The following is a 13,291-nucleotide window of genomic DNA, read 5'->3' on the forward strand; positions in this document are numbered from 1 at the left end:
GCAGAAGTATGACACGTCTGCCATCTCTGAGCCCCTGTTGCAAGTCACTTGGATTTGTTCTGTATGAGTGCAGTGAGAGACAGAGGATGGAAAAGAGCCCCCCTAAGCAGCAGTAGCTGTAAGATTTAACATCCTGCAGACTGACAAGTAATGGTTTTTTTTTTTTACAGCACGCAACAGATTATATTAGACTAATATGGGAGGAATATGATTTGCCTGGTCTGGTTATAGTCATAATTTTTTCTACAGTCCAAAGGGGAGAAAAATGCAATAACTTTCACTGTTCAAGTGTATAAATAACTGTCCATATGTGTCACATCAGAGTAAATGAGGCCTGCGCAGCCCTGTCCCCAGGTGGCACAAACACAGGCTTTCACATGAGTTGAGAGACTGGCAACAGAAGCTGCCAAGAATGAGCCTGTTCTGCACCCTGGCAGGCTGCAGAGGAACACACAGACAGACACACACACACACACCCAAATCTCCCATGCAAAATGGATGAGACACACCCATGCTGTGCCTGTGGATCACAACACAGCAGCATTTGGATCACAGGAGTGTGAGTGTGTGTGTGTGTGTGTGTGTGTGTGTGTGTGTGTGTGTGTGTGTGTGTGTGTGTGTGTGTGTGTGTGTGTGTGTGTGTGTGTGTGTGTGACGCAACAGCTAGGCTAATGTTGAAGTGAGAAAAATCGGATGGGCAATCTCGTCAGCTCTCGCATCATTACAATATAATACGTACTGAAATGCTTCACAACATAACATGCACGAGAGAAAACAGATCAAAAATAGTCCTTTTAGTTCTGTATGATAATGAAGCTATCACACCTTCTCACACTGCAGACATGACATTCGACATATCTGCACATGATATGCAAATTCATATCAGATGATAGTTTCACACATCAAGGCAGTTTCTCACGTGTTCCCAGTGAACATCAGCATGGATGCACTGAGGAGCCGCAGTCAACAACGTGTACACACAAAGTGTACCAAGCACAGTAAAACCAGGACCACAACCACAGCAGAAACACCACGGATGCATGATCGTTCTTCCGGGAGGGGGAGGGGCTCAGAGTCACAATGTCCACAATGCAAGGCAGCACTAAATACATCACAGAAGCGGGGAGCAGACACAACCATGGTTTCCAGCGATCTTACCAGTCGTCCTCAGCAAAACTACCTTCCTCTGGCTCGGGTGTGTGACTGTGGGGTGAAGTGGAGAAGATCACGTTGCAGAGAACAGTCAGCTGTGTTTGCATGTTCTGATAACACTCACACATTGGACATGGGAAGGGTTTGTTATTCGAAAAGGCATGAGCTAGACGTGTGGCTGACAACCTTGTCCAGGTCAGATTGGATGCCAGAGGAAAGCGGTTCGCTTGGTGCCGTGGGATGTGGCCATCAGAGGAAAGCAGAGGCCCGCTGGAGGAGAGCTCGCGAGACAAGAGTTCTCTTTTTAAAATGGAGGAGTAGAGAGACCGGGGTGAGATGGGATAGCTTCCACTCCAGTTCCCCTCTATCAGGCGAGAGGATAGAAGGATGGAGGGCCCTGAGCCAGCGCTACATCCCCTGAGTGTGTGCGTGCTGCTCATGGCTGCCAAGTCCCCCCCCCCCCCCTCCAGCCCCACCACTCCTAGGGATTTCTAAATGTGGTCATTGCGTTCACTGCTCCAAGACGAGCCACCAAATTATTTTCACATCTCCGCTCTGGCACACTAATTACAGTCCGGGGCCTTTGTTATGTAGGAGAGGTATCAGAGCTGACTGGAGGTCCTCTACTGTGGTACATGGCTGGATATGCTGGCCTGTCAATCAATACAACTCCCAGTCTTGGATCTCTCTTCACAAAGGACTGCAGCTCTATCAAGCGCTTTCATAGAGCCTTATCCACATCACCATATCTAGCTTCTTACGGTAAGCCTTTACCCACAATCCATCTGGGCCCGTCCAGATGTTAGAGGCAGGCCCAGCACCGCTAGCCTACAGAGCATCTCCATCCCACTGGATTTCATTCACGTCTCCGCCCTTAGGGATGACTTCATTAATTACTGCACTACTTAAAAGGTAGTGAGGAGGCATGGGGGGGGGCGGAGGGACCGCAGGGGAGTTTGGCACAGGAGAGCCTGTGATGAGCCCCGGGGGCCTCTGTGTTATTGTCACGTCTCTCCAGGCTCCTGGGGGCACGGGGATCCCTGTACCAGCAGCACCCAGCCAGACTGGAGACGTCTGAGGCCAGTGTCACTGTGGCCTGGAAGAGGGTCCACTGGAGCTGAAAGAAGCCAAGGACGGACAGCTTCTCTGTTGATCTATGCTTGTCATCTTATATATGCTTGTGTATTTAAATACAGTATTTACTGTTTTTATATATATATATACACACACACACACACTGTATATAATGTAAACATCTCGCGTTTAAAGGAGGGTTGTGTATTCAACAATATCAACTGACTTAGGTTAGGCTGGGAGAGGGGTGTTGAAAGAGGCATAATGCTACCAGCCTCCACTACAGTCCTGTTCCATCCCAACCCAACAGCATGACCTCTGTCCCTTATCAGTTTCCATCATGGCTTCACGTCTTGCTCCAGGACAGACGGCGTTGAACTCCGCTCGTCTTCTTCATGAAACAATTGTCTGAGCGGCGCTGCCAAATGATGTCACCCCCCAGGAGGTCCTTGTCAGTAGGTGTGGGAGGACAGGAAGTCAGGGAGCGCGCACGCTCCGGAGACTCCCAGGGATCCCCGCATCAAAGACCCCTCGGATCATCTGAAGCAAAGTCTCTCCTTGATGACGGTAAAGCACTCATCCATATTCATGAGAGACATTCGAGGGAGACCTCGTTTCCCGGAGATCCAAAGGCACGTATCTCGATTTCAAATCCAGACATCTGCCTGAGGTTTAGACGGAACAGGAGTCTCAAAGGGTTCTGACCCAGTTGAGCAGTGGGCTCTCGTCCCACAGAGATGGGACTTCCAGACCCAAACCAGGGCGTGCGCCTTTGAACTGGAACGTCCCTGGGCCTCGAGACGAAGGGCTAGTCTGGGACTCTTGTCTCACCGGTGACAAACTTACAGGGCACACGTGGAACTACACTTTCATATCGTCGACTTGAGCAAAACCTAGTGGATCCATCATCACTGTGCTTCTGCTGGGCGTCCACTGAAAGCCTGTCAGAGCCTTCGGCTCAGCTGAAGCCGTCTTCCTTGTCCCTCAGCCTGCGCTTCATCAATAGTGTTTTTAATTGAATCCTAACGGGATTAATCATGTTCTGTCATGCTGAGGCTCCACACAGGTCCTCCCAGCTCCTCACACAGTCCTCTTCTCTCGCTCAGCCCAGCCTTGGGGGGAATTAGCAACGTTCAGAAATAAACTGAAGGGATAAAACAAATTCATTAAGGAGCGACTGAAGTCAATGTCAAGCCTTAATGGGATGAAGATAAGCCCATCTCTTGGTTTTGAGTGTGACAAGACCTAACTGGGAAGGATATCTGTGTGTCAGCAATGGCTTGTTGTTTTAGAGTGACCATTACCAGTGGCGCTGCGAATATTGGAATGACATGCAAACAGACTTTCCAAACCATCATCCTCGATGTGCATCATCACATTACTCGTAACTAGGCTCCCATTAGAGAAACAGGACATCAAGTATGGGAGCTCTACAGTGACTCACCCAAAGAGGGAATACAATTAAAAAAGAAAGACGCTCTGGAACATTCTCCCTCAACTCCTCAAAGAAACGGTCCCTGAGCCACACACACACACACCAAAAAAGTGCCTTTGCGTGCGAATGTGTGTCCTGCTGTTATTTATAGTGTGTGTTGAGGGGCGGGGAGGGGGGGAGGAGCAGTGATGCGACTGCTAACGAGGAGGCTGGGGAGAAGACAGGGGCGCCAGATGTACTCTGTACACTCTGCTGCTAATGAAGGTGACGGGGGGCACATACAAGGAGGGGGGGGGAACAAGTAAGTGGTGAGGGGGGTGTAGGGCTGGACTCACCCATAGGCTACACCAGCGACAGTGCACTTCTTGAACTGCATCACGTTGCAGGTCAGGGTCCCGGTCTTGTCTGAGAAGATGTATTTCACCTGTGGAAGAGACAGGAAGGGGGGGGGGGGTCCTTTTGTTCGTATTCAGGCTCCAGATTTATATGCAGGAGTCAGTTGACTGAGCGGTGAGGGAGTCGGGCTAGTAATCCGAAGGTTGCCAGTTCAATTCCCGGTCATGCCAACTGACGTTGTGTCCTTGGGCAAGGCACTTCACCCTACTTGCCTCGGGGGAATGTCCCTGTACTTCCTGTAAGTCGCTCTGGATAAGAGCGTCTGCTAAATGACTAAATGTAAATGTAAATCACAACATATTCCTTGTCAAGGTGAGTGGTACTGTATTGGTAATGTGGAGCGGCAGTGTAAGTGGTGGTAGGTTGTTGAAGTGAAGTGTGAAGTAGCTGATGTGTTTTGAGGTGAGTTACCTGTCCCAGCTCTTCATTCAGGTTGGACGTGCGGGCCATGGCAGGTGTGTTGGTGGGTTCATACAGCATGTCTGTGTCCTGTAGCAGAATTACAGTACTTTAGTGATAAAACTGTTGACCAACTGAGACCAGTCAAGTTAAACTTGACCTGACAGTTAGGATCTTCCCAGAATCCAGCTTTCTCAAATGGACTAAAACTGACTGGAAAACTCCCTTCTACAGAGTTAAAAATGTATAGTTTCCAGCAAAAAATCTATGACATGGCCTGTTCTTCATCAGACAGCACTAAAGTAAACTGGAGGACCTTCACTCACCCAGTTGATGAAGAAGGCCTGGGTGAACTTGATGACCTCCAGGGTGACCAGCAGACTGATGGGGATCAGGTTGTTGAACAGGATGATGAAGGTCAAGAAGTTGAGGCCAAAATTTGCAGCGCCTCCATCTGTCAGGGGGGGGTCAACAAGTTCGGGGGGGAGGGGGGGGGGGGGGAGAGAGAAGGAGCAACAGACAGATGTTTGTGAGAGCCGGCCCCAGAGGGGGGATCATCGGGAAGGTGAATATGCCCAAAGCTAGTCCCATGTGATGCTCAACGTTCTCCCCACATCCACACCATGTGGAGCCAACGTTGAGCATCAGCTGGGAGTTCGTGTCTCTTCCACCCCGCCTGGTCGTCTCACCACGGAATTGATCAGATGCCCAATTGGTGTCCCGCGTTTGACGAGGTCGAAGGGACCTCGGAGGGACAGATCTCGGCCATGTAATGCCTGAGCAGCCGCCTTGACGTCCAGCATGATCCCCGGCAATGATGTCCGCAACCCCCTCCCCCCACCTCCCCCAGCCCTCCCCACCCGTCTGTGATGAAATGAAGCAAACCCATCAAAAGGAGACATCCACCATCACCCCACCCAACCCCCGGACACTCGCAGCTCACACACACACACACACAAAAAACAACCCATGATGACGCGGATTACCTTTCCTCAGCTTGCAGGGAGGGGCAACAGTGACCTTCCTCTACCCAAGCGTTCTCCCCCTCTAGCATAGCAGGTGGAGACCCTTCCCCGTGACAGAATGGTTGCAAAACATAAATGGTAGAAAGAGGCGGCGGGATGGAGGCTACTGCTATTTGAACGACCGCACACACAGTGGAGGGGGTGCTTGCCCGAGGTGAGGGGGGGAAGACAAACGTGTTGGGATGTTCTCAAGACAAAAGGAGAAGGGTTCGGTCCAAAGCACATTCCCAACCAACAACCAGTGGAAAAGAGCGGGTGGAACTTTGATTTGGAGATTTGGCGGTGGCGATAAAGTCGGCTTCCTTTTTCTGGTGTTTGTGAGGTGGCTGTCAGCGACGCTTATTCTAGGAGGGGATTGGGTTGAGATCAGATCAGCAAACGGCAAGTCAATCACAACAAACCCAGACATGCACAAGCCACGACTCAACCCTATCTCCACGTTATCACTTAAAAACCAATTTGAGTCCTAACATCACATGTGAGTTGGCTGCTGGGAGGGTGGCGGATCTGCTGCATCATGCGTACCCCAACTCTAGAAGAGACGAGCACGTCTAAACGAGCGAGGGAGCAGCCGCAACTTCAGACGACTTCTAGGGGACAGCGTCACGATAAAAGGTTTGACACGCGCGCACACACACACACACTGCGCTGTGGGTTAACAGGTGCAGTGCGGGGTCAGCTTTTCGCGGACACAAACAGTCAGCAAAAAACGAACCATCCAGAAAAAAAATTACCACTCAGCTACCTGCTATTTAGTGGACATGGCTTTAACCGACAGTGAGATGTAGCAGGTGGTGTGAATGCATAACAGCATAACAAATGGCCGCCCCCCCATTTTCTCAGTCAATCTACATAACGGTAGGGTGTTTAAGATCTTTAAACTGGGAAGGACGCCAGCTAAGACTAATGTCAGCCCTGCGCTGGGACAAAGTCACATGAATTATTTATCTAGTGTGCATAATCCCAGATCTCGCTGACACGTGGGTCATGTTGGTTGATGTGTGGCGGAGTTCGGGGCACCCCCACCTCCCCCCCCCCCCATTGGCCGCCACTGTTCGCCTCGCCATTCGTCTCGACCTTGATCCGTCAGTCCGAGTGAGACGACAGGTGTCGCGGTGCAACACCAGGGACATGAAGGAGGGGCGTGGCACTGAGGCGAGGAGCTACGCATGTGGGATCATTTGCCACCTCTCTCTTTTGTCACAGGTTGGATAATCTGCAGTGGACCGAGTCTCATCCCCCCCTTTAATAAAAGACATACAACCAGTCTCAAAATGGACGCCTGCTTTATGACTCACCTTCCCCCCCGTGCTCACTACAACACACAGGGCTACTGTATGGAGGTTTTAGGTGTGGGCTGAATGCTATGGCACAGACAGTTTGAGGAGCCAACTGGACTAGGTACAGTAGCGTCATGGAAGAGGGGACAGGGTAAGTCATAAAACAAGCTGATATTGGTAAGGACACAACCCCTCCCACACAGGCCTACTGAGTACAGAGTAATGGCTGGAGGGACGGCTTCAAACAGTTTGCAAACAAGGCCCAGAGCGTCGTCGCAAAAGACACTACATCGCAAAGATCTTTTGCAAAGGACAGATACCAGCGGATCCTTTACTGGTCTTTAAGGGGATGTTTACTAGCCTTTACATAAAGCTGTGGACATTGTATGACCTGTTTGTCAACAGCTTCCTACAGGAACTTCCTATTTTAGATGTGGATGTTTCTACATGTGCACGTTAATCTTTGAGCTGGATTTATTTTTTATTTTTTTGCATCTTGCTCTGTCTACTGGAAAATATCAACACAACAAAACGAGGCAGCGGAGGCATTTAGAAAATGTCAGGCCTCGCCCCCTGGGCTGCACTGAGCCTCGGTAGCAAACAAATCAGGAGAAGCTGCCTGGCAGAGGGAAGCTTCCGGAGTGCAATCTCATCTCCCTCACAGACACAGAGCGGACAGGAAGTGCCCTGGTTCATTTGTGGTGAAAGAGGCTTTTTTTATTGTATCATTATGTATTTTTTTGCTTTGTTCTAGAAGGGGGCCGGTGGGAAGTAAAGGGTCTGAGGCCTGTGTTTGCAGAGAGTTTAAAACACGCCACACAAGATGGGAGAAACGGAAGGAACACTGTTTGAATCAGGCACTAAAAACAACTAAAAGAGAGTATAGTGTAAGATAGCTGGAGGGTATAACCTATGGTCGTATCGCTGGTGTCTGAGGTGTCCATTGCAAGGGCCCATATAGAGGAGGGACACCATTATGGGGTAGAGAAAGGGTGGGGTGGGTGGGGGACTAAGGATGGGGGGGGCTTCATTTGCTTAGCAAAGGCAGAGCTTCAGTTAGGGGTTAGTAAGGGAGGGTCATTCACAGATGGCCAAGGCTTTTAAATGGTTGTTACCTGGAGCTGTTAAAAAACGACAACAACAAAGAAAACAAAAAAATCAAACAGAACGTTAGAAAGGAAACCAAAACGTCCAGCAGCGCAGTGATATTCAACCATTTCTCCTTCATCATTCACATCACATGGCTATGCATGTCACAACTTTCATTACGTTTACAGGGAATTAGGAAATTCCCAATTGCCACATATTTCACTTGTGTTACGATACATACTTTAACAGAGGCAACGTAAAAAAGAAACAAAACACACCGACATTAACTGAGGTAACTCAAAACAACAAAGAATTAAGCGGACAAGGTGACAAGTGAGACAAAATATGTGGAATATATATATCTATATGTGGAGGGGATCGGCCGTTGGCTCTCTTACAGTTCAGGTCCATGTACCAGGCAGCATTGCCGTACTGGTACTTCCAGATGGTCTGTCCTATGGAGCACACCAGAGAGATGGCTAGCAAGCAGCCAAACAGGACCAAGATCTGGAAGTTGGTGATGCGCTCCACGTTCGACAGCTTCAGAGGAGGACGCGTGGAGTTCTGGACAGAGGATGACAGAAGGCTGCTCGTCACCACAGCAGAAACAAGCAGGTTGGAGAGACAGTAGTTATGAACGTCGTTTTTGTTTATGAGACTGAGGCTTGTGTTAGTTCAGTGTTCCGGATATTTCTGCAGGATAGAGGAGGATGTGTCTCTTGCACCAGAGACCAAAGTTGATATGGAGAGATGGGAGTTTACCTGCATAAGTTTGGTGTCATGTCCTGTGTAGACCACTATGCCATGGATCCACTGTGTGTTCCTCAGCTGTGCCCCCCGCAGTAAGATCTGGTCTGGACCCAGGCTGCTGGTGCTGGATTTGAGAAAACACAACTCTGATAAGGTTGATGGACGGTGGTACATTGTCTACTGACTGTGGCTTCAGTTAAATACATGCCAGTTAAACTCTGCTGTGATTTCTGAGAATGCGCAAAAATAGAGTTCATATCTGGATTATACCCACACACATCCGATTCGATAGCCAGTACATCACGGCCAAATATAACATAACTAAGCCGTAGCAGAAATGTACATAACACAGTTTATTGCAGAACAAGGCGTAGGTCCTAAACAAAAACACATAAACCTAAACCAGGTGCTTGTATTTGTTCAGTGAAGAGATTAAATATTCTCGAAAACCATCTGATTCTGGGAGGCTGGCCCCCGGCCCAGCTCCTACCGGCCCTAAGCTGTCTGCAGCAGCTGCCTGGCCAGCAGCAGGAAGCCACACGTCCAGAGCCAAGTCCCACCTGTGTCCGTCCAGACGGATGTTGCCGACAAACTCGTACAGATGGCGGTTGGGGCTCTCGCACTCCATGCGGCCGGAGAGACGCATCAGGCTGTCAATGTCCTTGATCTCCGAGGTGATCTGGAGCCCCTGTAGAAACGCACGCACGTTCAAAGCAGATCAGCTACCCCAATCAGATTTCGGTAGGAGAGAACCAATAGAGAGGTAGGAGTAATCACCTGTCGGATCTTGAGGTTTGTTTCTCCGTCCAGGTTGGAGGTTTCGATGTAGCACATCCCTTGTGGTTCACTGGTTTGGAAGGAGAGGAGGACAAGCTTGGAGTGGATGATGAACAGTCATCTACAGTATCTACAATCTACTTTCAGTAAACTAAATGAATGCTCATTCATTCATTAGCTGACTTGTTCAGGGAGGTAATCTATTCTTGAGACGATAACCCAAGTCAAGGCCAGAGCAAATAAGGATGTTAAACAAAGTCTCTGGTGTCCCTTTGATCAATACACCAAAATCGAACTTTTGGTTTTAATGCCTAAACTCACATTAAAAGTTCACGGTTCAATTCCAACCGCAGGCCTAAATACCCACTTGACAACCCAATTGGAGGGAGGGACACCCAGGGTTAGATAAGGCTAACATCTCTGTCTGCAGCTGCCCTTGAATTCAGTTGTTTTTCAGGGGGAGCTACTGTACACAACATGCCAGAGAGAGAAAGAGAGGGAGAGGAAAATAAAAGAGAGATATATATAGAGAGAGACAGGGAGAGAGAATGAAAGAGGGAGAAAGTGAGAGGGCACGCAGATAGCAAGGGCTACAACCACAGCAGACAAATGGGCCTTGGACAGATACTGGGCACAGGGACAGAGTTCCAGAGCGTGCTGGGGCTTAAGGTGGGACGGGCCGCTGCTTAGACGCTCTTTTAATGGATGATTTATGTAGGCCAAGGGCTGTCCAAAAAACAATAAATAAATACATCAGTGTGGAGTAAAAGAAAAGGCCTGGGCACTCAAGCTGAGCCATTGGGTGCCAATAAGGGATTTGCTATCCTGAGAAAAGCAAGTTGCTCAGTATGGATGGCCATGGAAGCTTTTCCAAAGCCAGCAACAGTGACAAAACACGGGTCTATAGTGTATCTATGTGCCACATCCTTGCCAAAAGTGAAAGATCTGCCTACAGTACATGCTGTAGAGGAGGAGGTCCCACTGCATGTCTGCTACAATGTGTTTCAATGATCTTGGAATGTGTCTGCATGCAAGTTACGTGCATGCACAGTGTGGAACATTTATACACAGCAGATCTAGAAGTCCCTATCTCAAGTCTCATATGGTCTATATCTAGGCTCTGCCTTGAAAGCATATGGAAAAATATGAATTAAAAATAGAATTCCACTTTCAGAGTGGAAAAAAATGACTCACTAACCAAAACAAATAATGAGAAGAAGTCAACCTTGTGTCCTCTGACCTCTAGCCATCTCAATCTGACTTTACCAACATAATCAGAGTGCTTCCTGTCTACAGAGTGGAAAATTAAATATTTAGCAGAAACCTCAGCGGCAACACAAAAGGTCCTGGCCTGTGGCGATTTCTGGGTATTATGCTGCCTGATCCACATGCCCCCCTTCCCATCATGCTCTGCGGCGCAGAAGTTTCCTGACCTGGACGAGAGGATGACGAGGTCAGCCGGGAGGTGATCCCCATTGGCCGCTTTTACGACCTCCCCAACAGCCACCTGATTTTACCCACCATGCACCAGCAGGGGGGGTGGGGAGGAAGATGGTCACACGCACAGGGGAGGATGAGAGAGCAAGACATGGAGGGAGAGGAACAGAACAAGCATCAACAGGGAGGAAGGGAAAAAAAGCACAACCCTTTAACAGCAGGGGAGAGAAATTGCACAATGCACCAGTCAGCATGAATGGCAGGTCCGGCTGATCATCTGGCCTTACTCAAAAGACGTTTGGACGAGGTTATGAAAACTGAATGGGGTAATTCACAGCAACAACACACGCAGTGCAAATAGTATGACCCACACAGGGGATACATCAACGGGATGAGCAGTATCCATTTTTATTAGCCTCAGACTAGTTGAAGGCAGGCTTATAAACCGTTACTGCCACTGCGTCTCTAACAGTGAAACAGCAGAAGTTGACTTCAGCCTCGGGGCTCGTTCTAGCTGTTTGTTATCTGAGCAGTAAATGAACGAAAGCCTTCAAAAGCTCGTGTGACGTCGTTCAGCCAAACAAGAGAGACCTGGCCCAAGGGGGTTTTGAGAGGCTCATGGAGGCGAGGCACACGTCTGCTCAGTCATAGTTCAAGACACACGGCAGCTACACTGTCTGAAAGAGGTGATGGGTCCCGTTACGAATCTGCCTCACAGCTCACTGTGGCATGAGGCTGTGGGAAAAGCTACAGAGAGCAACGTTCACAACACAGCCAGCACGTCACCGGGGCAGGAACAATGACAGAGTTCCATACACTTCATTTCATCTCTTATTTGGGCACCACCATCACTTCCCCAGAGAGGGATGAAGACAGGGGGGGGGGGGGGGGGGGGGTCCCCTGGCTGTGGGTGGGTGGTGAGACCCTGGATGATAGGAGGATAGCATCCGCAGGTATGTAATCTGTGCCATTTACTGTAATTATATCTCCCACCACTACCTGGAAAAATCAACTGGTTATTGGTGGGTACAGTTGGTGCAAGTGACAGGGGCAACATGAGGGACACAAAATGAAACACGTACTGTATTTTAGATGTGATGTGATTCATCAATTTATATTTTCTCCATCGTAAGTTATGCCAGCTGCAACACCATTAACCTAACTTTACACTCTCTGGTCATTTAGTGTGAAAAGCTCTTATTGTGGGAGATAAGTGCTGGAGAGAGACTCCAGACACACAGCAGAAAAACAGAGCTTCTACAATATGCATGATCTGAGACGCAGAAACATTCATTATTCACAATCTGCAATATCCGCGAAAATTCCTCACAGTAATGGTGACAAAGAGCAACAACCTCCTCCCCACTTGAAATGACAATATATTTACGCCTGCCACTAAATGATTGATAATGCTCAGCTCCGAAAGCCCGTTCCTGGGCCTGGCCAGATATTGCAGAGGGTAAATCTTTTCAATGTGTATTTGGCCTCTCATGCCCCCACCTCCCCCATCTTCAGATGAACAGGTTGCGTGGCTACAGGCCTGTGCTTTCTAACGACTCACTCCAGGGGCTATTAATAGACCCCCGCCCCCCCCCCCCCCCCCTCCAATCTCTTCAATGCACTTTTACGGCTGCATTTTTTTTCTTTTCTTCCTTTTTGACACAGTAATTAAGTTGGCGCTTTGGAAGCGCAGGGGAAAAGATGTTCTCTATCTCGGGGCATAGCCTTCCCCCCGCTGTCCATACAGACGCAGTGGATTCATTAGTGGCTGGATGCTGATGGGAAACGAACGGGTGGTTATGAGGGGGGGAGGGGGGGGGGAGGATTCAAGGTGTGAACATGTGTGAGTGTCTTCGTGTGTTCGTATGCGTGTGTGCACATGCGTGTGATTCCTAGTCGGCAGCCTTCACACAGCTGGTCGTGGCTCCGGTTGACGAACACCCCTCCAGGAACATCCGTCTCCTGGTGTTAGGACTCGACATGAGACTGCGGTTTGGTAACATACCTTTTCCCAGTGTACAATTTCCCAGGCACCATTCCTCAGTACTAAGGAGAAGAAAGAGACAAAAGAGGCAGAGAAGTGTTAGCACACAATAAGACACCATCTTGGCTGTTAACCTGTCTAATGCACGTGTGAATGTGCGGCAAATGCTTGCGGATGTGTGTGCGCTACAGTGCGTCTACCACACGGCCCAGACACATTTACCTTGACATTCCTTCCTGTTGACGACACTGTCGGCATTATGACGTTTCTGCAAGGAGAGGAAGCCATTAGTGTCGGTCGCATCTAGTCGTGCGTCACCCTCCAGGGGGGAGAGAGGGGGACGAATCGCTGGGGTCGGACTCGAGATCCGACGAGGGGGAACAGAAGCTCGTCAGACACAGACACAATCTCCGCTGGAGATTACAAGCCCGGGCTTTGATCTCCCTTTAATGGGGAGACAGGCTGGAGAAGCTGACACCATAAACATTTCCAG

At 49.3% G+C, this 13,291-nt stretch overlaps 1 protein-coding gene across 2 annotated transcripts in view; it reads right to left on the minus strand.

Annotated features, from left to right (window-relative positions):
- Positions 1–13,291, minus strand: part of atp8a1 (ATPase phospholipid transporting 8A1) — an 88,643-nt gene that overhangs the window by 50,203 nt on the left and 25,149 nt on the right. The window contains exons 5-15 of one of the 2 annotated variants that reach the window (XM_067247246.1): positions 13,021–13,066; positions 12,820–12,860; positions 10,811–10,884; positions 9,378–9,447; positions 9,161–9,288; positions 8,613–8,724; positions 8,249–8,414; positions 4,783–4,910; positions 4,469–4,546; positions 3,997–4,085; positions 1,159–1,203 (exon numbers count right to left, since the gene is read on the minus strand). In XM_067247246.1, coding sequence (XP_067103347.1) covers positions 1,159–1,203; positions 3,997–4,085; positions 4,469–4,546; positions 4,783–4,910; positions 8,249–8,414; positions 8,613–8,724; positions 9,161–9,288; positions 9,378–9,447; positions 10,811–10,884; positions 12,820–12,860; positions 13,021–13,066 — 977 coding nt within the window. The remainder of the gene's footprint in view (positions 1–1,158; positions 1,204–3,996; positions 4,086–4,468; positions 4,547–4,782; positions 4,911–8,248; positions 8,415–8,612; positions 8,725–9,160; positions 9,289–9,377; positions 9,448–10,810; positions 10,885–12,819; positions 12,861–13,020; positions 13,067–13,291) is intronic. The other variant, XM_067247247.1, reaches the window with a different exon arrangement.

Source organism: Osmerus mordax, chromosome 12 (assembly GCF_038355195.1).
Source record: "Osmerus mordax isolate fOsmMor3 chromosome 12, fOsmMor3.pri, whole genome shotgun sequence".
Taxonomy (NCBI): domain Eukaryota; kingdom Metazoa; phylum Chordata; class Actinopteri; order Osmeriformes; family Osmeridae; genus Osmerus; species Osmerus mordax.